The sequence below is a fragment of the Oryzias latipes genome, chromosome 5, assembly GCF_053564925.1.
Source record: "Oryzias latipes strain Hd-rR chromosome 5, Olatipes_Hd-rR_3.1".
NCBI classification, from domain to species: Eukaryota; Metazoa; Chordata; class Actinopteri; order Beloniformes; family Adrianichthyidae; genus Oryzias; species Oryzias latipes.
Genome location: NC_136241.1, coordinates 31,708,652 through 31,735,170, shown reverse-complemented (window position 1 = coordinate 31,735,170; position 26,519 = coordinate 31,708,652). Strand labels below are relative to the sequence as shown.

At 38.3% G+C, this 26,519-nt stretch overlaps 1 protein-coding gene across 2 annotated transcripts in view; it reads left to right on the top strand.

Moving 5' to 3' along the window:
• cpne5b (copine Vb) overlaps positions 1-26,519 on the top strand; it is a 172,174-nt gene that overhangs the window by 7,564 nt on the left and 138,091 nt on the right. For both annotated transcript variants that reach the window (XM_011475541.3, XM_020703540.2), the window contains exons 3-4: positions 24,063-24,103; positions 24,230-24,276. In XM_011475541.3, coding sequence (XP_011473843.1) covers positions 24,063-24,103; positions 24,230-24,276 — 88 coding nt within the window. The remainder of the gene's footprint in view (positions 1-24,062; positions 24,104-24,229; positions 24,277-26,519) is intronic.

Here is a 26,519-nt window from a genome sequence, read left to right as displayed (position 1 = left end):
TTTTGCCTCTTGTGATTGTTTTATGACCCATCCAGGGTGCATATTACATCTTGTTCGGTGACGGCTGGGATGGACGTCATTCACTCTATAGATTAAATAGTTTGTTGACAATGTTTAAAATCTTAAAATCCCCAAATAAATCATTTGAAACTATTAAAAACCCTCAAGTTATGACGAGAACAAATATGTCAACCTCAGAACATGCTCAAAATCCTGAGGCTTTTGGCAGGGCTACAGCATCTTGAGAACAAACTGGAAGTCCCTACAAATTCAATCTAGTTTTCTTAATGAAGCTCACTCAGTGAAGCTGTGGAAATCATCTTTTCCCCAGGTTTTATCCATATTTTCCTTTTTTCTTGCCCCCACAGACACACTTGTGCTTTTATTATTCAAGCTGCACTCAGCGTAAGCTGAAGATGAAGAATCGCAGAGAACCTTTGCACCTGCAACACTGATGAGTCTGCCTCGCGTACTTTAGTCATCTGCAGACTCGGCCCTTTAGAGCTTTTGTACAAAATGCCTCCCAGCCATCCAGCTTTGACCGGTCAGCATGTGCTTGTTTTAATGCTCCTCAACCGCAAGGCGGTTCATTAGGAAGTCAAATGGAAAAAGAAACAAATAAAAACACTTTAAGTTGTTTTGCTGTTTCAGTTGCTCCAGGTGGACTGCATTGATCTGTAGTGAGCATGTTGCATCCAGGAGGATCTACGGATGCCAGAACAGCATGAAGCACCCCCACCCCCCACCCCCTTGACTTGGCAGAACCAATCAATTATTTCCTACATATTCACTAACAAAGTGCATAAGTGCATCATGAGCAGCAAATTCTTCAGACCGTTTTCCATCTTTTACAATTCAATGTGATTATTTTTTTCCTCTAAAATACCTTTTTTCAACCGTCTGTAGTCTAATGGACAGCTTGTGACTAATGCTTTCACTGAATCAATAAAGTGGAATCGTCTGGAAACGGAAAATGTGCACATGTCACAAAGTTGCAGCTACAATTTAAAAGCACTGTTTTCTTTTTTCTTGCTTTTTTCCCCCTTTTTATTTAAAAAATGTCATACTCTTTGCTCTTGGGACCTGAGCCCTATTTCTGGCCTGACAGTAACTGAAATAGGCTTCATACCTTGGAGATCCTGAGCAGAATGAAGCTGGAATGAAAAGTAAATAAACCTTTGCCCCAAAAAAACGGATTTTATTAAGATTTTATTCAAAACGCCAAATATTAAAAGCACACTGATATCCATCCGCCAGCTCTCACTATATACCCACTAATCCCCTGTAGCCCTGACAGTAGCACTGTTCAGTTTGTCAGGGTCTTCACGCGGTGGTGCTTATAATCAGCTCTGTCAGTTGAGAATTAACAGTCTCGTTGCTCTGGCCACCAAATCTTTTCATGCTCCAGACATGTATCAAGCTCGTATCTCACAGCGCCTCTGCCTGCGTGAGAGAGTTTCCTTGAATGCAAACGAGCCCTGGTGAATGACATCTTCTGAACATGACTGATGTCAAGTCCGGAGGAAGAAGGGCAGCAATTTCTGCAAGTGTTAATGATGGTTCACTGTCAAGCTGGCTTTAGAGGCTGAGACCGAGCTTTGATCCGTGCTCTCTGGCTGATTGGGCATGCTGGGTTTCTGGCAGGGACGGAGAAGTCATGGGAAGACAAAGTCAAATTTATGTTTGAAGGTCTGGAAGATAACCTGAATGCCATCTGCTCTAAGTAGTAGTCAAACAAGCCGTCAACATGTCGGGAGGCCAAGATCAAATTTAAGGCTTGTGAATTAGTGCCGTGAATCCTGTTTGCTTATGAGAGCCATTAAGCTCATGAATCACTCTTGCAAAAACGGAATTCTTTAATTGCTCAGACTTATAAATATCTTCACAAAAATATGGGATTTTCTCATTTGCAAAGATGGCAATTCATTCCTCAAATGACTCATCAAAAGATTTCTATTGCAAATGATTTTCCAAAAATGTGACTTTAAAATTTCTTTGCTTACTGACCTGTATAGTGAGACAATTTGTCAAAAAATTCAAGTCAATATTTTAATAAACGTTTGTTTTGTACCTTTAGTCATCATCCAGTTTTATCACACAAAAAACAGGAAATTAGAAAGTACAGTCCGAACTATCACTTCACAATTCACCACATTTGACAATTAAAACCGATGTTCTGACTTTTTTGTTTTGTTTTAATTTTACATAAATTTAGATTTCAAAGTTCTGCTTTTGACAAAGCAGCAACCTGAGAGGATAATTCCCTCTCAGCCTTCAGCACAGTGGTTTTAACAACAGCCTAAGACAAAAAACAACCTATTTAACTGATGAAGACTCTAATGAGATGCATCATATACATTACATTCAAGCACCAGAGCTGCAGCTGCGGGAGGGAAGCCAGCAGCCCCTCCTATCTGTTGAGGGGAAGATGCGTCGAGATGCAGCCATTCCCGCACAGGAAGTTCACACCGAGGAGGAACACTGACCAGTGGTGATAAATGAGCTGCAAATGATCCCAGTGGAGAATGCAACATTCATGTATGCCCACACCAAAAACAGCAACTGCTTTACTGTATTTCACAATTGGACTGAAGGAATGCACACTTTATGCATTGAAAGGAAAATTACACTGAGTTTATGTGCTTTTTTTATTTCATTGTAGTGGCTTATTGGTTTTGTCAGTAACTAGAGTAACAATACTATAAATAACTGTTTATGAATAAATTTCTTTCCATTCTTGAGATGAGAACAGATGTTTTTTTTTTCATAGATGCCTGAAGTCGTTGATTTGCGGGAAACCTAAAATTATATCAATTTTTTACATAAATATAAAGGGGGTTACAATTACAAATTGTGGTCACCAAGAGCCTTTAAGCATAGATGATTACAAATTCCCTGTGGGAAACTTTACTGGATTATGCTTTGCATTGAGCTGGATCCAAGCATTACATAGCAATAAATTCAAAGTGAACAAATCTAAAAGTTGCTGAAATCTTTCCGCCAAATTTCATAGATGAAGGACTGACGGAGCTGAAGCTTTCTGCATATCCGCCTTCTGAAAAAGAGGAAGGTGCATGAACGGTTCCTCACCTGTGTGAATTGCTCTCATTGTGTTCTCAGCCGGTGCGATGGAGTAATGGGAGCTTAATGGCTCTCAGGCTCCTCAGGCGGAAGAAGGTGAGCGCAGCTGTGGACAGCTTCCATCGCTGTGCTGTTAGAAAAGGGGAGTAATTTCCATCCATACCAGGGCCAAATGACTGCAAGTGATGCGTTTTAATTGACAACAATAAAGTCATTTGTTTTGAATGGCGAACAGACGATTACCCACCTCCTGCGTCTGGATAGCTGAGAGGGTGGGAAGTCTTCACAAACTTCCTGATTTCCATGTTGGTTCAGACAAAATTAGACGTTAGTCTGAATCCTAAATGAAAGGAATTCCTAACTGGATCACAGGAAATTCAATCTGTGAATGAGTCTGTTGTGGGGGCTCAGCACCATTAGACATGTTTGTGTTCAAAAGATGTTTATCAAAAACCAAACAATATTTGTGAAGAATATCATTGGAGTCATTTAACCTCGGAGTGCAGATCATTTTCATTGTCTCTGACAACTAATTTTTGAACCGCTAGAAACCTCTGATCTGTGGGCGCTCCGCACCAAAACCTCAGAATTAAGTTTGACATTTTAATTATTCCTACATCTCCGATGCACAAGTCAAACTAAAAGAAGATTCATAACAACACCAGTGTCTATAAATCCATTTAAAGTTGTGGTGTTTCAGCGAGCATCTTGTGATGATTGAGTTCATTCTCCTGAGTGGATGTGAAATTGCTTGTCTGTGCTCAGCCTGTAGTGGTGTTGCAGCTCTGGGCGTAGTCCCGTCACTAAAGTGTGTCTTGATTGGATAGGATGGCCGTTTGTGGAACAGCAAAGCTGGAGATGTGTGAAGAGTGTGTGACGGCTGATTTTGATTATGGAGCCATCAATGCCCTGTGGGTTTCTTTGAGACGAAGGAGGGAAAAAAGTGTGACTGCGGGAGTGTCGGTGAATATTTTAGTTCTTCTGCTTTGACATAGTTTCTCCCATAGACTCTAATGCAGTTATTTTCAAGAGAATATAGTTTAAAATGAGTTTTTAAAGAAAATTAGTCTTAATCTTACATTTTTTGTTAATATGGTTATTTGTGTGGTACTAACGTGCAGTTTCTTTATACTGTTAAGTCACAAAAAGCTTTTTCCAGAACCTTTGGGGTTTATAATCTTGAAAACTGTCATTTGCACTATTGATCTATCAGTTTGCTTGAAGTAAATCATGTTTATGATGCTTTTCTCCATTCTTGGGCTGTCCTGTTTATCTGGTCATTTTGGACGAATTGTTTTTTAGAATAAAATCCCAATCCAATAATCGTCTGATCTGTTCTCCTTTAAGTATGATAATGCAGTTTTTAGCCAAAATCAAAAACCCTGTGTCGTTTTCTAGAACATAGTTTCTGCAGAGCAGCAGGAGTTCATTAGAAATTTGCCCCTGAGGTGTCTGCGAGACTGTTGGCGTGGAGCAAACCCACCCTGCTTTCCCTTCCTTATTGCTGTCAGCTCTCCGTTTACACACTTTCCTGCTAGCTAACAGGCCCTCACACCCCCAACCTAACAGTACTGGTGCAACAAAAATGGCGGGCAATATCAGAGCTATCCAGCCGTACAATTTTGATCCAGATACCAGCGCAGACGAGGAAAACAAAGATGTACACTGATCTATTTGTCTGCAAGTTTATGTCTCAGAATGAAGCGGAGCAGGGATATAGTTTCTTCGTGAAAGGAAAGCTCTTTTTGAAACATCCCCTTTTCATTTGGCCCTAATTTCCATCACGTTTTGACAAAAACAAAAAAACACAGAAATGCAATTTTGAGCTTAATTTTCTGATGTGTCCTCCAGAAAAATGCCACAAGAACATGTAAAACAAAAACAAAAAAGAACCCCCCCCCACCATTTTAACCAGAGTGGGTCATAGACCTTTTACATAATGCTAACTTGACCACAAAACACCTTTTATATGTTTTATACCAATTGTATTCATGGAAACGGAATTCTTATTTTCTGGACTTCCTATCATGACTTATTTTTAATATACATTTTTCAGTCATAAGTCAAACTATTATTTTTGTTATTTGGGCATTATTGTTGCATTTATGCAACAGAAATTCACAGTAGATTTTCTGTGCTGCTGTGAAAATGATCTGCAGTTTTTGTGAATTGGAGAGGAGCTCATTAGCTCAAAGAGGGTGTCTCGGGGGCTAGGAGAGGTGGAAAGCTGACGATGAGATGGATCTTCTCTTTACCATGATCCCCCTCACTGACATAATCACTCATTCTGGTACAAACTCTCAGGAGACAGTTTCCAAACTTTTTCTCTTGGAATGTTAGCTTGTAGTCTCAGCTAGATGTTATAATATTAACGTTTTTCCCGCTTGGTTGTAATCTCAAGGGCATTATTTGCTCTACTTCCATAATAAAGCAGTGGAGACAAAGACTAGGAAGTCTTCTTAGTGTTTCGTCCAGTTTTTAGGGGGTTAAAAAGTTCTCCCTGCCAAAACTTGTAATCTTTTTGCGCAACCCACTGTGAAATCTTTGATTTTTCTCTTTTTCTCGTGACATTTTACGTCTTGTTAAAACATAGATGTGTAAATTCTGCAATGTTCCATGAATCTCATTTTGCTAGGGTCTTAGCCTCACAGTTTGTTCTCCTGTGCGATAGGAATTTTATGATGATTACGAGCTTCCCAGCGTGGCTGTGAGGTGCCTGTGTTTATCTGGCTGGCAGAGCAGGAATTTCCCCCGAGGAGGTCCTGGCCTGAATAATTCAACAGCTGGTGGGAAAAACGATCCTGCTTGGTTCTGCCATCGATCCGACAGTAGAGCTATGCTTGCACTAAACTTTGACTGCGATGAATGATGCTCTGAGAGGTTATTACGAGGAATTTAGAGTCACGCTGCTTGTGACTTTGTTATTGGTTTGGGTTGGACAAGAGATTTGTAGACAAGGCATCTGGATTCTTCACACTCCAGACCGCGTGCGTTCGTTTAGCCGACTTTCACCGTCCAGGACAAAGTGTAAAATCCTGTAATGAAAGTGAAAAATGACGAGACAGTTATGATTTGAGAGATAAAAATGAAACGCCTGTGAGAAGTGTTTTGGTATCTATAATGACACTGTGCCCACATGCTGTACCCGCTGCTCCTCTCGCTCACTTCTAAACCGATTACTCTCATTCTTCCACCTCCACATTTCCCTATATTGCTCATATTACCTATTTTCTCCGGTCCCCATCTGTTCATGACTTTGTTCTTACATGTCGCCCTGTTTTGCAACTCCTTCGTCTGTGCTACGCTCTAGATATTATTTCTTTATTCTTCATTAACACCTTCCTGCCCCTTTCAAACAAGCAGCTATTTTCAATTTTGTCTCTCCGGCAGCATTTTTTTCCTTGGAGATTTGTAAGGATAGCTGTTGAATCTGCTGTGTCCTTGAGTAAAACGACCACTGTGTTTATGCTTTTAATACTTTTGACCATAAATATTTTAGATTTCAAAAGTAAAACGGGTTTGTACGTGAACAAAACTGAATTTTAAAGTCCTTTTAAAACACCTCATTTTGTTAAATACAACAAGAATGTCATCTACACTAAAGTTTTAATTCAGTTTTTAATATGTAAAACGCATTTTTTTAACTTAAATCAGAATTAATAAACAGTAGAATACAATAAAACTAGAACTCAAATGATTCAAAATTTGTATGCCTGATGAGGTCCATATCTATTTAAAGAAGCAAAATGGACATAACTGTGTTTTAATTAAGGCCTTAATAATTAATCATTAGGTTATTATGAAGACTTTTTACAGTCCTCCACCTTTCTGAGGAAGAATCTAGATGACTGAAGGGAAGAAAATCTCCAACATACGACAAAACCTGCAGTAAGAACGAACACGTGAAGGTCCAAAAACAAGAAAAAATGAAAGCTCTGTCACATCTGTTGGAGGACAAAAGAGGGAAACTTTGTTCACCTATGGAGAGAGCACAATGAGAAAAGGTGAGCAGTGCAGCCGAGAAGGAAACCCCGCTAGCAGCATAATTAAAGGCAAAGCTGAAGATGTTCCAACCCGACGAAACATTAAAGTCCGGCCTTTAGGATGAAGAGGGCGTGTGTCTCTTGCTGTTGAAAACTGCTTTTTTCATACTACTAAAAATACTACATGGAGTAATTGTTTTATAGGAGATAAAACACCTTAGAATTGCACAGAACACTGCAAATTATTGGCTTGCGTTCCCTTGAGTGGAAAGCAGGAATTTGCTGGAGGCCATTAAGGAACGTTGAAGCTGGTTTAAAAATGTATATATTTACCTCAATTTTGCTGTTATTACAATGTGGGATAAATTAGATTGAGACAAAAATGTATATTAAAAGATGGGAAACCTGTGATCCTGAAACCATTATTGGAGTCCAGAGCTCATAAATCTTCTGTCATGGTGGTAATTTCTGAGCATCAGCTGAGCATTAAGCAGATTTTTTATTATTTTTCTTACCTGCAAACTGGTTTGGTTACATCAGGTTTTATTGTTTTAGTAGAACTGTGACATCAAAGTATATAAAAGAAGAGTAAATATTCCAGAGAGCATGTTTATATGAATAATGAAGTGCTTTATGTGATCATAATAAAACTAGGAGATAACAGTTGTTTATGTCTTATGCTTGATATTTTTTAATAGTCTGTTTTCTTTATTTTCCTCTTTTGAAGTGGCTTTGATGTCATCGTTGGTTGAGTCTTCTTATCTGGGTTACAAAGAAATGCAGTTGAGACACAACTGTGAATACAAGTCAGGACTGTAGAAGAAACGCAAAAAATCAGTGAAAACTTCATGCAGAGTAAAGAACAGGCACTGACTAAAGGGCCCAGCCCAGGACTGTTTAAGCTATTAGATGACAATAATTCAATAATTCCATTTATTTTAAATTTGATGAATGTCCTGTTAAAAAGATACTGAAGGGTCTGTCTGTCTAAATTGGGTAAATTATTCCCAATCCTTAATGTAATTCACAAATTACAATCTGTGACACTTTGAGATCAGTAGGTTTCATTTTTGTATCCTTAAAAGTTGCATTAAAACCCTTTCCCGTCACACAGCAAGGTAGAAATAAGATATGAATATATATTGTTCATTATAAGCAGACCTGCTGGTAGTAAACATAAAAATTTACAAAACCTTGAGTTTCTGAGTTTATGGCTGATTTGACAAAATTATAACTGAAGCTCAGCTGTGAAATTAAGTCACGTTTTAAGGTAATTTTGTCACAATGAATGTTTTAATGTAGGCTACATTTGAAAAAAAAAAAGTGTATTAGAAATTTCAACCATTAGTTGGTCTAAAATACTGTTATTTGTCAAAGCTGGATAATACGTCTGATTAAAGGTCATTAACCCCCCCCCACACACACACACGCATTCCACATAGGAATTGCCTGCTGGTTCCAAGCATTGACTGTATAAGAGAAGTGGACTGAGCGAGTGTGATGTCATCCATAGAAAATGGTTTGCTTCCCACTCCAGCGAAATGAAGTCAGTTCAGTCACCATTTTAAGGCGATACGGAGGTCGCCATATTGGAGCCAAACGACGGTGATTGGTCCGAGTCGAATCTGTCAATCAAACAATGATGTGTTAAATACCATAGAATTTTGTTGAGAAAGAGAAATGTTGCTAATCCTAGTCGTTTTTCATAATTTTTTTTCTGTAGTTAAAGTTATTCAAGTCAGAAACTGACCTTTCAGATGCCTCAAAAGTGGGTGGGGCCTGCTGGCCCCGAGATTATTGCTTTGAATGTTTGACAGATTTTGTGTAGTCTGCTTCAAGCATTAAGGGTGCGGATTTCCAACAAGCTCACTCCCAATAGGTGAGAATGGTTGCCATAGAAACGTTGACTGACAGACTTGGACGAATCACTGCTTACTGACAAAGTCTGACTCCAACACGGCAACAGCGTGATGCAAAAAAATTGAATTGACTTTGTTTGGTTGGAGCTAGATTAAAAGCCATTTTCCATGAGTGGCATCAGACTCGCTCAGTCCAGTTCTTGTAGACAGACAGTCAATGGTTACAAACAACAATTATTTGAGGCTGGTTGAGCTAACGTTGGTCATGAAACCTATTTTAAATGCAAAAATGGTCACAGCAAAAGTCTCTTGGTTTTTAAACACAGAGGGAAAACTTTAAGTTTCTAAAATGATTAAACCTTTTGTGTTGAATTTACTTTATTTCAGCAGTTTTGCACAAAATAACTACTGTAATGAACACAGAAAAAAACACTTCTGTTCCCTGTATTAACACAAACCAAAATGAACTCCTTCCCCCTGGGCTGTTACTTTGAGTGCAAGCAGGAGGTCAATCTTGATGCATGTGTTGTATTTATTCAGTATAGACTCATCCCACACCCACTAACTCCTCTCCATGGTCAAGAAAAATACACCCTCACTGTCCACCTTTTGCACTGACACACATGCAGTCTTTTCTTGGATACAAATTTCCAGGGAATTCTGAGCTGGAAGCATTATTTAACAGTGAGTAGGGCAGTAATTAAAGCCAAGCAGCTGGAGGATCTCTTGCTTCAGCTCACTCTACCTCAACAGTTTCCATCATCGTTTGCATGAACACATTTCTGTTGTGCAACTTTTTGAGTGAGTCCCATCCGAACCCCTGATGCATTTGATCCGCCTGCGATAGAGATGAATAAACGTGGTCTCCTAAAAGAGATGTCCCTTATCCTTTTTGCTTTAAAAGAAAGATGAATTCCGGCAGATGCATGGCGGTCTGTGGTTGAGGCTACAATTCTTCTTGCTGCAGGCGGTTGCCCACTGAGGGATCTTCTGGACCCCGAGGAACCGCTCCAGATGAGAGCTGTTTGTTCTCAAAGCGGTAACTATGAATTACCTGCAGCCTTTAAACTCTTCTGTGACTGAGATGCAGCATTTTTTTTTCAATTTTTTGCACAATTTATATCACATTGTTGCTTAAAATTTGCAATAAAGCGGTACATTCCAGGCTCCAAAAGTTTAACACGATGGACTGTGAAAGCCTCTACGCTGGTTTGTGGTTTGTTCCAAGCTAAGAATCTCATCAGCTCAATATGCAAGTCTTCAAAGAAAGCCACTCATCCCCAGATACTTCTCATCATGCTCCTCTCTACCTGCACTCGGAGCAGTCAGAGCTGGAGAGCAGAGACGTCTCCCGCAGGTTAGAGGAAAGGATTTGTCTAATTACTGTGGTTTGTGTCAGAATTCTGTAAATAAAGTCAGTGGTGTCGGTGCATCTGCAATAACAGGTGCTTGTTTCTTCTCCGAGCAAAAAGAGCTCCACAGTAATCAGTCTAATATAATCTCTGAGGGGGCTTCACTTCCTCCCTCTTTCTGACTCTGTCTCACTCGCAGGTTCTCTGACACATTTCTGCTGCTCTGCTCTCATGCTTAACATTTGGTTTTCCCTTACATTAATGCCCTGATGATTTGACAAATTCTCTTGTGCTCACAGGCATACATATCCAAATCATGCCCTGCCTTATCTGTGCCATCTCTTATCTTTTCACAAAGCCTCATTTACATAAGGAGATGGAATTTTAAGCCTCTGTAGATTTTTCAATCCCTTTAAAATGGATTACGAAACACCTATGGTGATTTTTGTAACAGCTTTTAACAGTTTGTCAGCAATAGCTTATGTACCAGTAATATCTATTGAGGAGCAAAGCAGCTAAACGTATTTAATTTAAAAAAGCTTCTAAACTGTGTTTTCAGGTCATTTTCCCAACATTTTCAGCACTCTGTTGTCTCTTTTTCTTGCTTTGGTTTGCAGAAGGGAGTGACCTAAAACTGCAGAGATTCATTGCTTGTGGGAAAGAAGTCAGAGGACCTCATTTGGCATTAGAGGGCTGTATTTTACAGTAATTACCACACTGTGCCTGAAAAAATTCTGCTTTCACAAGACTGAAGTCTCAAAGCTTCTGCCTTTTCAAAGCCATTAAAATCGGTTTGTGTTTCACTGAATTAATGTGAGAGCTCCTGCTGCAAACGATCAGAAGAAGATCTTGCCATAAAATTTAGGGTGAGGACTGCTCTCAAATTTAGGGCAGCACCATTGTTGTTTTGGGTTGGTGTGCAGAGAAGGCATAAGCTGTGGGGGCTGCACTTGACGTGGTGATAAAAGAAACGCTTTGATGAGGCTTTGTTTCAGCAAACCTACTTTGACATTTACCCAAGCTAAGCTGCTGCTGCTGTTTTAGCTCCAGTCAATGCAGCATTTGAATTATACATCAGAGAGATGCATCTTTGTGTCAAAATAGACTAATTATGGACTTTTTCATGCAACAGTAGATATGGTTAAACTGGAGTTGAAGTTGCAGTGTTATTTCTGATCATATCAGTCAACTATATTTTACCAGAAGTCATCCATCCATTCCTTATTTCTCCAACCCAAGACTTCCTCTTCTGTCAGAAGTCTGCAAAATGTTTCACTGTCTTGCACCTTTGCAAAAATGAGCTCTGTGGGCAGTTCTATTCTCTAGATCCTTTAAAAACCCACTCCAATTCAAAGAGTGTTCTAATATGTCCTTGTAGCATTTTTTTCAGGATGGAGGACACATATTAAGATGATCATGCTTAAATGAGCATTTCTTAGTTAATCTTTATTTAAATTGTGAATCAGGAGCAGATGAAAAAATGCAGTTTGAAAAGAGCTGATTTGTTGCGTAGAAAATACGCTGGGCGGCCACAAGCTCCCATGCCCATTCTGCATCCACTTGCAGACGACTAGATCCACCTCCGTCCTCGTTTTGTACACTAGATAGCTCCAATATTGCTTTCAAGGTTGGGTTTTTACCTTCTAGTTCTTACCTTTTTTTGTTTTTCAAATGTTGCTGGATGTTTGCTACATTCAACACAGATTTGTTGTGATTGCAGATGGTATATCTATTTCAAGTTTATTGCTCTGATCAGTGAAGACTGCAGTCCTGTCAGATAATAGCCTGGACCTCTTGACAGGGAAAGTCTGTTGAAGACACCAGTCTTTTGGCAGAAACAGTTGAACACCTTTGTTTATCTCAGAAGTCGTTTGTTCACATTCAAAAGATGCTTGTTGTTCTTTTTGTTTCCTTGGTGCTTTCATTTCATCAATTTCTTTTTGGCTATATCTCTCTCTTGTTGTAAAATGAACATGAAATGTGAAATGTTTACCATTTGTAGACTGGAAAAATGTATCTTGAATTACCTTAAATATATATTTATAATGATAATAATTGATTAATACAGGTTTACTTTCTCAGCAAAAATATTTTATGTTTAGCTTTGAGTGGCATTATTTAACACCAGATTGTGATCATTTGTCGACATTGACCCCTTTAGGCATTTTACCCAGAAATAGTTTGCATGTAAATGTCCCTGTTCTAGGTTTTCTGCTGTTGCTCGTCTTAAACTCTCCTTAAAAAGTTAAGAGTAGGAATTTTTATTTAAAGTAGGAATTTTTTAGGATTAAAATGTATTGGGCACCTTGCGTAACCGGCATGTGAAACAACAAAAGAAAGAGACACAAAAAGCTGAGTGGGATAAATGTGTAATCATGCTAACCACTGTCCCACACAGGCTTGTAGTGCCTACATCTGTGCTGGGAAATGTCTACTCCCTCAAAAATATAATGGCCTACATTAGACTGAGCTTTTTAAGAGCAGTGTGAGAGAAATTCGGGTTTTGATTATTTACAAAAACCTGAGTGAATAAAAAAACATTGTGCATTTTGCACTTTATAATAAAATCCATAAGATAGTAGGCTCTAAAACCAGTGAGTGAAAAGGACACAAGCTTTGCTTTTTATATGAATAAATGACAGAACCATAACGCTGCAGTGGTCAGAACCTGCTGCTTAGCCAGGTTGAGCTAATAACTTTAAAATGCTGACCATTCTTCATGCCATGGGAGCTGATGTCAGATTTTATCACAGCTATCTGTAAACCATTAAACACAAACATTAAAAAGAGCCAACATCAGGGACACCAAAGACAAAAGACGAGTTAACTGTGTCTGCTTGACTGTCCCTGCTGCCGAAGTGAGGAACTGTGGTCACAAACAGTCAAATCAGAATTGATGGGGAAACTAGTTCCCTCCAAAGTCCAACTTTACAAATGAAAACGACCTACATCTGAGCTGAAAACTTCTCAAATCCCCAGTTAATCTTTGATTTTTCCTTCAGAACATCAATCCCTTTCTTTTAGACGACCAAGACTACGGTCACAGATCCCAAACCGCTACAGCGTGGCGACCTAAATGCAATATTTTCAGCAAACCCGGCAGGTGGCTGCATGGCGCCATTTGTACTCGGGAGGCGGCAGCTGCATTTTTAGGCGTTGCATGGGGGCCACGGAGGTTTTAAGAAAAATGTAAAATTTTATGGTGACTGGATGATTTTTGTCTACATCAGTCAGTGGCCGCTTAGGCACAATTTGAGGTTGGGCGGTGGCAGTCCAGTGACAGGCGGGGTCGATTAGGACTGCAACCCCCCTGGCCCCTTGCTTGTCACCGCTTGAGTGTTAGGAATTGTCCATGGCAGTGTTGGGACTACAGGAGGGCTGTTAACATGGGCCGAGGGCCTGGCGATCCTGGCCACGTATACATACAGAGTTGGCATTGATGCTGCACAAAACTCATCATGGCATGATAGCACCACAGCGACTCTTGAGACCTCTTGAGACAGAACATTGTGCTTTCTGCAGTACTCATACACGACGAGCAACACGTACCACAAGGGTGAAGAAGAAGAATTTGAGTTGTGAATGACTAGCAGTGCAGAATGGCCTTCTGTGGCACTTGATGTGGATGGTCACCGTCCAGAGACATTTATTCATCCTCCAATCAGAGCCATCTACATTCACGACATCGCCAAATGTTTTCAAAAATTAGGCGACTGCATGAAATTCTGCCAATGCTTCCCCTTGAGGAAGGTGTAATTGTGACTGTAGCATAACTACTTCATTGTTTTCTCTGACATGGTCGACTACAAAGGAACTGAGAAGCACCAAATAAAGGTTACCAACAAGCTCCTGAAGCTTTCTGCAGCTGAATGGAGAATTGATCTGCAGTTCACGTTCCTAGACAGGTGTTAAAAGATGAACATTAAGGAAGAAATCTTTCAGACAATAGGCAACGGTGGCCATTTTCAGTAAAGGAAAAGTCAAACACTTTACTACTGCCCTGCAGACTCCAGCAGTAGTAGTAAAGCCTGCAATTGCTGTCTGCTACATATTTGAATCTACCATTTCCTTCAGATAGATCAGCAGAAGATTTTATCTTCACTACAGCTGAGCTTATGCAATAAAATCTAGTTTAATGCAATTATCCCACTACCCCTGGTGGTGGCTCTTGTATCAGTTGAAGTGAATCCTGGCCCTTCTACTTGAGCCACTTTAGTCCTGGTTCACTTTTAAATGTGGGCAAAATAAAAGCTCTTATTAAATTTCAGTAACCATCAACTTCTCATACTGTCTATTAATTAAAGCAAAGACACAAGAGGGTCAACAATGTTGAAGAGCTAGTCCAACACCCTGCTTGGTTCTGTTTTACTTTTTAAACCATCTCTGCAGGGACGTCAATGAAAATCTCTGAGTCAGCTTTCACTTTCTGGTTTTTGAGCTGATTTTTGCAAAGAATGATGGCAGCCAACAGAACAGTGAACATGGCTGACTCTCTTTACCCTGGACCTCCTAGGATAGAAATAAAACTGCAGCTGCAGAGCTGTCTCCATCCTTAGACCCCAATCTTCCCAGCATGGGTGTTTTCTCCTGTCACTGAGAAGAGGCAGGGAAGTATGTGGGGCAGGTCCAGCAGGTGGCTGACCAGGATTTTTTATTCACATGTCAAAAGTCTGCTGCCTGTGTGCATGCAAAGACGCACATTTTCACGTGTGTCTCTGCTTTCCAGACATACACTTACCTACTTGAGGAAGGACATTTTAGCGAAACAGTGTTCCCACTGCAAACAAGCCATTATTATTGAATCAAAATTTGGTGGAATTAGTTTGTTTATTTAAACTTTTATTTAAATTTTCATTGTATTTATTTAGCTACTCCATATTATACTATTCCTTTATTCAATTGGATTTAACAACAAAATGTGCTTCAATTTTTATGATGAAATGACACTAAAAATAATCTTTAATGATTAAAAACAATTATTCTATGCAAAGATCTTTCTTCTGAATCAGACTTGAAATGACCTGTTTGTGCAGTTAATTCACATTCAATACTCTGAGAAATGCACATAAACACATCATTTTAGAAGACCAAAACAACGTAGAGGGGACATGTCTGCAATTTTGGGTTGTGTAAAGAAAAGAGGCTTCAATAGATTCACAACATTTTTGTGGATTTATTGACTGTTGCACAAAAGTACATTAAACGGTAGATTACGCAGCCAGCTCTATCAAAAAGATAGAACACATTTCCAACTGAGGACCACATTCTTAGGAGAAAAAATAATTATATCTACAAATGTATGTATGACTAAAAAAAATTCACGTCACTGAAGCTTCTAAATGCAACCTTAAAAGTCTTAAATGACTATGCCAAAAATAGAAGAGTGAATATAATGTCTCTTATTTTTCGTTTTAGCAATTGCTTTAGAAACCCAACTGTTGCATATTTGAGTTCTCCTGTTCTCAGAATAGGTGATTTTTGCATTGCATTCTGAAAACGTGATTGCTCTAAAATCTTTTCCTTGAGTGAAACCAACAGTATTGAGACAGTATTTTATTATTACAGTAATAATACGGACTTTTCAAATCCAAAAGTGTAAAATTAACCTCTTTATTGTAATTTTTAATATTAGCAAATTGAAATACCTTAATTGTATCAATGAAATCCCCGATTCAGTTGATTTTGTGCAGCATTGACCAAGATGCTAGTTTAGCTGAAACAATGGCATGACACGTTCACACACTTTCACATGCTTGTGCACAAACCTGCTGCCTGAGACCTTCTACCTGTTTGTGTTGTTTCACAGTTACCAACCAGGACAAAAAAAGGCTGCAACCAACTGCTGCTCAGATTGAGGACACGAGAGTGTTTAGATGGGATATTGGAAAACAAAGGGCAGTGGCAACGGGATGAAAGCAGTTTGAGGCTATGCTTAGCATACCAGATAATGGTTTGACCATTAGAGGGATAATGCACGGCCAACAGATAAAGAGGGGTAGGAAATGACACAGATAAAAATGAGGGACGAAGCAGCTGACTCAGTTTGGCACAGTGAGTGGGTACAAACATTATGACTAGATGGCTAAATTAAACTTAACAATGAATGTTTTGTGTGACTTTTTAAAAGTTGAACAGTTGAAACAGAGTAAGTGGCTGCAAAAGCTGCAAGCTTTAATAAAATTGAATTATTGCATTAATCAGCTACCGAAAAAATAGAGACATATTTTTCAAATTCTTTTGTATTTTTAGTTTTTATAAATTTAATGTAATTGTATTTTTATTTTATATATATATGTATATACATACATACATACATACATACATACATACATACATATATATTTAAAGAGATTCACCTTTAACTTCTGGTGTCTTTTACGAAACTGGAATACATGCATGGTTTCAATGGACCTCCTTTTTTTTTACAGTGGTGATGGACAAACTAACAGATGAGGTTAGACGGGAATCTCTGTAGGAATCTCTGTAGACTGCGATGTTTGCAGATGACACTGTGATCTGCAGTGAGAGCAGAGAGCAGGTAGAGGAACATCTAGAGGGATTACGGTTTGCTCTGGAAAGGAGAGGAATGAAGGTCAGCCTCAAACTTTTTAGTTCTTCAGTTCAATTAAACTTGATTTATTTACTAATTCAGAACGAATATTATAGAAAAATATAAATGCTTTTTGTAAATAAAAATGAAAGGATTTTTTTTTTGTTTATCATCTCAGGCTTGAGCTTAATGAAAATACATTGGTCCCCCCCGTGCAGCCAGGAATAAAGACATACAGTCAGGATCATAAATATTTGGACAGAGACATATTCTTTCTCATTTTGTTTCTGTACATTACCACAGTAAATTTTGAATAAAACAACTCAGATGCCATTGAAGTGCAGACTTTCAGCTTTATTTCCATGGGTTGAACAAAAAGATTGCATAAAAATGTGAAAAACTAAAGCATTTTTTCAACACAATCCCTTCATTTCATGGGCTGTTCCACACTTGTGTTACATAGGCAAACAAAATGAGTGTTTGTTGACAAAACTGCAGACTAATTTTCTGCTTTTGCACAACACAAAAATATTTGTGGCTGTAAAGATGTTTAGATTTAAATTAATTTTAATTTACATAATTTCTGATGTTAAAATCCTTTGCCCACTTATGACTTGAGAATAATTTTAAAGTCTCATAATAGACAAATATACACTCAAATGACACGCTACGAGTGCTACGGAACTATAGTCAAAATACAATCTCAGACTTTTGACACTAATATTTGTCTGAACGACTTAAACAATCAGCATTTTCCTCTTATTAGTGGCAAATTGGTGACCCTGCAAGCCAATCAGATTGCAAATGTCTCTAATTTAGTATTTTTCTTGTTTGTTTTTTAATGTCTTATTGTTTTGGACCCATGGGAGTAAGTTATTGTATGGTAAACGGTAAACAACGGATACTTGTATAGCGCTTTCTACCTTCCTCAAAAGCCCAAAGCACTTTACAGTCACAGTCCCATTCAGCCACTCGCACACACATTCACACACTTCGACACATGGGCATTCAGGGCGGGAATCGAACCTGCAATCTTCCACTACCACTGCACCACAGCCGCCCTTATAGTATAGTATGAATGCTGTGTGTTTATGGTGTTAAACACTGTTTAAGAAGGATACATGTTTTTGTTTTTTAGAGATTTATTGGATGAAGAAAAATACAAAAATTCATTCTGTTTACAAGGGGCTATATTTATAGATATTTTCTGGATTTTTATGTCAGTATTTATTGGAATTGTTGGTTGTGTGATGTTTTAAAACCACCTATAACCAAATGTGCATACTTATTATATTGCCAAATCTTTTTTTTCTACCTCAAGTAGTAATCACAGCAACAAGGAGACACAGATTGCATGCTAATGCACCATTTGATTATTGTTGGGGTTTAAAATAACCCTTAACATTAACACATTTGCAACGGATTAAAACCAAAACAAACGAAACAAAACATTCAGGTTTTTGAGATATGCGTTTTCTTAAGCAGGAAAAAAATAAAAATATTTGATTGCTTTTAAAAATATCATTCTGATTCTTTGGATTTGTTCTCCATAACGCTGTTTCATCCTGGGATAGACTCAAAGCATCACCAACAACTAATCACTTAGAACTTTTATTAAAAATTGATAGATTTGCTCGCTCATAGAAACTGTGAGGGAGAAATGGTGAAATGCTGTAACAAAGGAAAGATGAAAACAGGCAGAAGGAACAAATCTGACGGCTTATGACAGCAAAGGAAAAAAACAACAAATAAACAAAAAACAAGAATCAAAGGCGCTCCGAAGCCATAGGACCCTGATTAAAGGCTCCCATGTCACTTTAGAGACCAAGCAAAGAAGGACAAACAGTGACTGTAATAACACTGGATACATTTGAACCCCCCACAAGAAATTATGAAAAGGTCAAGTGAGCCCGATGGAAGTGTTATTTGGATCCTTCAAATATCGGTGCAAATTAAGTAATGAAAAAGATGAAAAGGGCATGAAAGTCGAAGACAAAACAGGCATTTATGATGAAAATCCACATCTTTCTCAAATATCACTCACTCTGAAGACACTGGGTGGCCATGCACAGCAGCATGTTATCCCCCAAAAAACGGAAACTATGTTTTTTTTTTTCCTCAAAAGCATAGAAATAAAAGGTCAAAAGAACAGAGTCAACTCAAGCAGTTAACAAGACTTTAACACCTGAACAAATGAAACTAACAAAGTCAAACTGACTAAACTGACCTGCAAACGCAACACAGAAGGGAACAGTCATCGCTGATCAGACTACTTTGTGAACATGGGGGGCAAACTCAAAACATTATGGGACAATAAAAAAGATAAAACCTCCACCTCAGTTCCATTTCTTTTATTTCTCCTTTTTCTTGATTCAAAAACAGATTGAGAAAAAACTTATTTTTCTCAAAAAGGAGTTACAGGACATGCAGACACAAAAACAATCAGGATAAAACGGCAACAACACAGACTTTCATTAAAAGAATTAAATTAATAAAATACAATTATTAAACTCACATCGTCCTCCTGCATGGTGGTATTTCCCCCCGGCCTTTGCTTTCTGCTAAACTCACAGCACATGATGCCTGGGCACCAGGTGGGCGCTCCTTGGGTGGTCCCTGCTTCATGTCTAGAGTCAGGGTGAGAATTTGGTGGCGGGCCCCTCATTTGGGGCTAGTGGGACTCTCGGTTGTGTGGGGTCTCATGCTGGACCTCGGGTGCAGCTAGGGTCCCTGGCTGGACTGGTGATCCACTTGGTCTGCTTCTCCTTGTGGCTGTCTTGGGGGTGCTGGGGGCTCGACATGGGGGTGACCGCACATGTGACTCAATTTTTGTTGTACTTTCTACATTTTGTAGCATCATTGTTCACTACAACAAACAGTACACAAGTGACCGCTCACTCTTTTACCCCTTGTGCTATCCTATGACCCCGCCCTTCCATTGACGTGTTCTCCCTACCATGACAAAGGTGGATAAAGGTGGAAAGATTTCATGTAATCCATGGACACCAGTGAAGATCACAAATCATTGAAGAAAAAAGGTTCAGAGCACTGTCTAGTGGGTCTAGATGACCCAACTCCTAACGTTAAAGTGCCTAGGATAGCACAAGGGTTAAAAACTAGATGTCTGTATGCATGCTGGAATGATATATGCTTGATATGTGCACGTGTGAGTTGATCTGTATTTTACTCTGTGTGTCTGCATAGACATGTGTATGAAGGTTTTTGCACACGGTTCATCACAATTTGATTTGATCTTGGATGTTTTGTGAATTCTCCTTTTTTATGTTATTTACGTTTAAGGTTTGAGCAAGGGTTGAGCTTTTATTAGTAGAGTTTAAATAAATCTGTTTTAAAATATTTGTAAAAATAAAGTGTGACAATTTTGCCACCCCAAGCTAAACTTTGTCTGGTCCAAATATAAATACAAATAGAAATACAAAGCATGATAAAAATAAAAGTTTAGCCTAAACACAAATGGGTTTATACAGAAATTCACATTGTGTGTCAGAAGCTGCCTAACCCCTTATTGTAACATTTAACATCTGTCCAATACTAGAGACTTTAAGCTCTTATCTGTTGGACTGAACAAGGTTAAAATAGTAATAATACTGAAGACTGAAAGATGAGATACAAGACTTGGACTTAATGTGGAAACATAAACGTACACAATAATAGCCAACACAATTGCATGGGAACCCAGCTGAACTAAATAAAAAAATAAAAACTCACAAGTCCCATATTCCTCCCCCAGAAACGTTGGGTTGATGGCACCTGCCCAATGGCTTGGCTTGTGTTCATAAGGGCTGTGCTTCTTGTGTTGGTTCGTTTGGCCAGATCTCACCTCTCAGCTCCTGCAGCGGAACTCAGCCAATCCCAAAACCACCAGCATCCTCGCCATCACTGCTAACTCAGAACAGGTGGCATTAATTAAACTGATAAACTCAAAAAAACAGATTAAACTGTGCAAAAGTATCCAAGGATGTGCTTTAAACTAAAATGTCTATACTTTACGTTATGGGCGGCCGTGGTGCAGCGGTAGGGCGGTCGACCCATGATCGTAATATTGCAGGTTCGATTCCCGCCTTGTACGTCGAAGTGTCCTTGGGAAAGACACCGAACCCCACCTTGCCCCTGGTGGAAGGTTGGCGCCAGTGTTCGGCAGCGGAGCCGCCACCAGTGTGTGAATGTGTGTGTGAATGGGTGAATGGTAAGGGTAGAAAAGCGCTATATATAAGTATACATCATTTACCATTTACTTTAACTCAAAGAAATCTGTCCATCCTATCTGAGAATGTAAAGGAAACTTTGAAAATGTAAACTTAAGTCATTGAAGCCACAGGAAACAAAAGTGTGCATGGGGTGGAGGGTGGAACACCATCACACACAAAGGGCACCTGCCACTTTGCGGTCAGTACAACACAACATAAAATGTCCAGAATTCAGACATGTACAAGACCACCATGCGTGCTCACTCCCTTATGTTCCAGACAAACCATGTTCCGGCCTTTGTGTAGCGAAAACACTTCCAGAGAGGTAAACACCTCATTCTCAGCTGTCAGAGAGTGATGAATTGTTCTCTGTTGTCTTAGATGAAAGACCTGTACAGCTCTGAGCCAAGAGGCCCTCCGGAGAGTTACAACACAATGAAAGGCATTGCGTCTTTTGACACTAATGGGGTTAAATTAAAGATCAAAAAATCTATTCCAAAGTCAGGATGAAAACTTGAAGGAAAATTTTGATTCTTCAAAAGCAGATGAAATAAAACGTACAATTGTTACAAGTTTTACTTTCAGAAGCATTGCTGTTGTCTGACACACTCTTGAGTGGGGCTATTTTCTTTTTTTACTTGTTATAATACTTTACCTAACACTAATTAATCTCCACACGTCCAAAACTGATAAAGAAAATACATTACACCAGATGTCACACAGATAACTAATACTAATACTTTACACATGGGTTTGAAGTTAAATATCAAACAAGCAAACTGTGTTCTGGTTGATTTATAAGTGGGGAAAAAGGGCAGATCCATACAGAAAGAATCCAGAAGGATACCAAGAAAGTGTGGAGTGGCAGAGAAAAACGTTGGAGGTTTTCAGACGTGTGAGAGCTGGAAGTCAGGGGTGAGATGTGATTTAGAGGTTTGAGGTGGGACTGCAACAAGGTTCAGCTTTGAGCTCCTTCCTGTTTGCTTTGGTGATGCACAAACCAACAGATGATGTTAGACAGGAACCTTTGACATCACAACAGTTTTGCTATGGGTTAAAACGTAATTCAGATAACCACAAATAGCTGTGTGCTGCATATTATTTATTTTACGACAGGACCCTCATGCTGCATTTGGCCCATGGGTTGGACTTTTTTTTGGGGGGGGGGCATTTAAGAAACGTTTACATGGTTGTTAAAATAAACGTTCTAACAAAAAGAAATTTGGACCCTGTTTCAACATGAAAATCGTTTTACTTTTTTCATTTTTCTGCAACTTACCAGTTGCTTTATTCCTACATTGTATACATTACATGACCACCGGCTACGGTGGCTGTTTTGGTCCAGTTGTTCTGCTCCAAGGACAGAGTGTGTGAAAACCAAGACCACCTTGAAAGATGTGTGAGAAAGCAGTTCCTGGACCCGGACCAGGGTCCGCTTGGGTGCATTCAGAATGAAAATATGTTCACCTTATGACTCACTTTAAGTGGACCAAATGTGTCCAGTCTGAAAACACCCGTAAGAATAAAGCAGAAATTGGAAAATGACATCATTCGTAGACCTCTTTACAAACATAAGGCCATATTTGGTCTAAGTTTAAAAATAAAACTTTGAATGAAACCCATCAGCACTCACTTTACATGTTTATATATTTACGTTTGCTTTTTTCTTCCATGTTTGCAGAAGAGACTAAATATTGATCTTACTAACCTTAACCTCAGCTGGTCTCCAACTGATTTTGTCTTTTCTTTCCCTTTTTTTTCTTTTTTACTAAAACCATATTATGAAGCTTCTCTAAAGATTCGGACAAATTGAATCTAAAAAGTTCTAAACCTCCAAGCTTTAAAGTACTAATGTATGGGACAGTAAAACAGGTTTGCCTTTAAGAACTTTGGTTCTGATAGAAATCGTATCAGGGATCGCGTTTGCGTGTCACCGCAGAAAGTAAAGACTTTTTGTTGCCACCTACATTTTTAAAACTTGTTCCGTATTTCTCTATTCTTTAAAGAGTTCAAATTCTTTCTACTGTGTTTTTTTTTTCTCATTCGGCTGTCAGCATCCAAACTGATCAAAATGACAGCACAAAGAATCCAGTATTAGAAAAAATGATGTTAAGGGGATGAAGGACAATTGGTTTTCTTCTCATGCTGAAGGTTGCTTCACATTTAATTTAAAGTTTATTACAGCTTATCTCTGTGGGGTTTGATTCATTTCCTTCAGCTGTTTTCAGGTGTGATAATATTTCTTCAACCAATCATGGATGTGAGACATTCCTCAGCCACTGAACTGAAATTAAAGCACTTTAAATAGCCATCTTTTTGTTTACTGCAAGTTTTAAGTTTACCTACTTTCTTATGCACGACTGGTTATGTCTGTAACCCTTGTGCTATCCTAGGCACTTAACCATTGGGAGTTGGGTCATCTAGACCCACTAGACAGTGCTCTTAACTTTTTTTCTTCAATGATTTGTGAACCTCACTGGTGTCCATGGATTACATGAAATCTTTCCACCTTTATCATGGTAGGGAGAACATGTCAATGTAAGAGTTGGGTTAACTAAGATAGCACAAGGGATAAACTTGGGTGTTCTTCTTGTGCAGTTAACTGATCTAAGTACCACATGACATTTTCGATTTTGTTCCAAAGCAATTTACAGAATTTCTGCAAAAAACTTACTTAAATTAATAATTGTACATGCCTTTTTATTTACATTTAAATAAATGAATAAAGAAATGAATAAAAAAGAAATAAAATTCTTGCTAAATGACAAAACAGAGTGGGTAAATAAGAAAAAAGTATGTGGAATCTCAGAAAAGAATAGATTAGTTATTTGGGTCTTTGAAAAATACGGTAAATATTTATATTCATCGACTTAAGACAGAATATTTAAAAGGAAAATGTCAGTGAAATTAACAAATGCATCTTTAAATATGTTTACAAGGAGTATTCTCCCTTTTACTAGAATTGCTTCAAGCTGTGTGGTAAATATTTGTCCAACTGAATAACACCTGTGCTCTTGTTTCTTTTTCAGGCATCTGCTTGATAAAGACACATTCTCAAAGTCAGATCCAAGTGAGTATGCTGCAAAAACAATTTTGCTTTTTGTTTTCTATTTGTTGTTGTTTTTGTGACACCTTTTTGTGTATTTGCAGGAGTGTAGTTTCTTTCTGTACATTTGAACTATGTTCTTCTTCCTAGTGTGTGTGCTCTACACGCAGGGTGTTGAAACCAAACAGTGGAGAGAGGTGAGTGTAAAAACACAAGCCTTCACACATACATGCACAGGTTTCTGTGGCACGTTTTGCACAACGGAAATAGATTTAAGAATTTATTAAAGCTGCTCAGAGATTAGTTTTATGGAAATGTCAGCACGAATCCTCTAATCGGAAACTTAAAAGGAAAACAAAAAGAGAAGAAAAAGTCCTGCATAATGTAAATGTCAATCTGTTGACATTTTAGGGACAAAACCAGCTGAGTGGACGCTCTTGGCACATTTCATGGTTGAAGCATCATAATCAGTTTTCCTGTCTCGTCATCTGACCATTTTTTTCTTTTTTGTCTCAAAGACTAAATAAACACAGAGGGAATAAATTAAAAGTCAAATACTAATTATTTTAATGCAAATGAAGTATTTCTTTTAAATAATTGCTCAAATTATCAAAATGTCACAGTAGAAATGTGTGTTCATAGATTTTGCTGTAAAATCATGATTTAAGCATCACAACTTGACATTTCCCACAGTAAAAAAAATGTTGTGTCTATTATTGCACAATGACTCAACTGTGGAAAATGGTATCTGTTGGTGAGACTAGGTTTAGTAAGCTGGCAGTCATCTGCATCTCCGCCGTTATCCAAAACCTTTTTCTGAAAGTAACTGTCACTGCTCTTGAAGAGTTGAGTTTATTGAACTTTTAGTTTGCTATTATTTAAAATTGGAGCTTATTTCCAACAACTCAGACCCTCTGACACAGTCTGAAATACTGGAGGAGCTTTTAGGAAGAACTGGAGCTGGAAGAAACCCGCTGATTAGGAAGAGTTGAAGGTTTGACACAAACATGTTTTGTTTTTACGTCTTCGGGGTTTTGCAGTAATTTAGTTCAATGGTGGCAAAACTGTACTATTTTTCTGGGCTTTCGGTTTAAAGCGGGCATGACCAGAGTCTGGCTTGTGGGCCAAATGCTGCTTGATTAAAATTTCAACAGACTCGCAGGCTCCTTTCATAAAATCAATTTGCGGCCCCCAGCATTTTCTACAATTTCCTGATTGTGTTTGCCTAAAAAAGTCGTAAACCTGTGGCATTGTTGTCGTGCGACCATTCCATAACACTTTCTAACACATTTCTAAAATGTGAACTGTAAATAAAAAAGAAATGCTGACAGGACAAGTGGACATTGGCAGATTTTTTCAGTGAAATATGGAACAACTCTACCTTCTCTAATGTCATGAGACTGTGGCTGTTTTCAACAAGTTTAATATCAAGAGGGACTACCAGACAAGACGTGCCAAGTACGACAAGCAAACTAGGGATTAACAGTGCAAATGATGAACAAATTGACAATAAGTTTGGTTAAAATGTACTTGGATGCATTTTTTTTCTATGTGAAGAAATGAAAAGTAGGAAAATGCCATCAATTGTTATAAAATATTTTATTTGCATTTAATATTATTAAAACAGTCTAGAAATGTCAGGTCAAATGGTTTACCGTCAGACATTTTCACTTCACCAAATCTGGCCCCCTTTGCAAAAGGTTTGAACACATCAAGAACAAGAATTTGTTTTTTGTTTTTTTTATGTCTGGATTTCAAAATACCGTACCAGATTTGTTTGTCATTGATTTTCTAGGACTCGCATGATGCATTTTTCATAGTGTCATCATTATCTTAAAAAACTTTCAAACAGTAAAAAAAAAACTATTTTATTATCGAATTTGTCCTCTTTTAGAAAAAAAAAAACATATTTTTACCCAACAAAACTTGACAACACTGAGCTTTGGTTTAACATCTTAGACACATAATCCGATAAATACGATAAAATAATACTCTGCATATTTTCTTACCAAGATGCAAAATCCCTTATTAACATAATTCGATATAATTATAAAAATAACTTTTTGCCGGGACAACAGTCTGTTACTAATATGGGTTTAAAAGTTTCATCATAGAACAGAAATCACCTTTATGGACTTTTTGTGGATGGAAACACAAATGTTGTTTAGGGGAATGTCTCTATAGCATCTATATATTACTAGTATTTACTTCATTTATATAAATCCCCCCCAGCGTTTATATGTTTGTATTCTGTCCACCCACACAGCAGATGGCTGCGTAAGAGAAGGCTTGTGCTTCAGTCAGCCTGCAGTCACTTAAAGAATATGTGTGCATTTGTAAAGGTCCCAAAATCACAGTGGCCCTAATATGCATCCCCACCTTTTCAATCTCCTTATTACTAATACAGATTAAGTGCAATTTAATGCACAAGCCATAATGA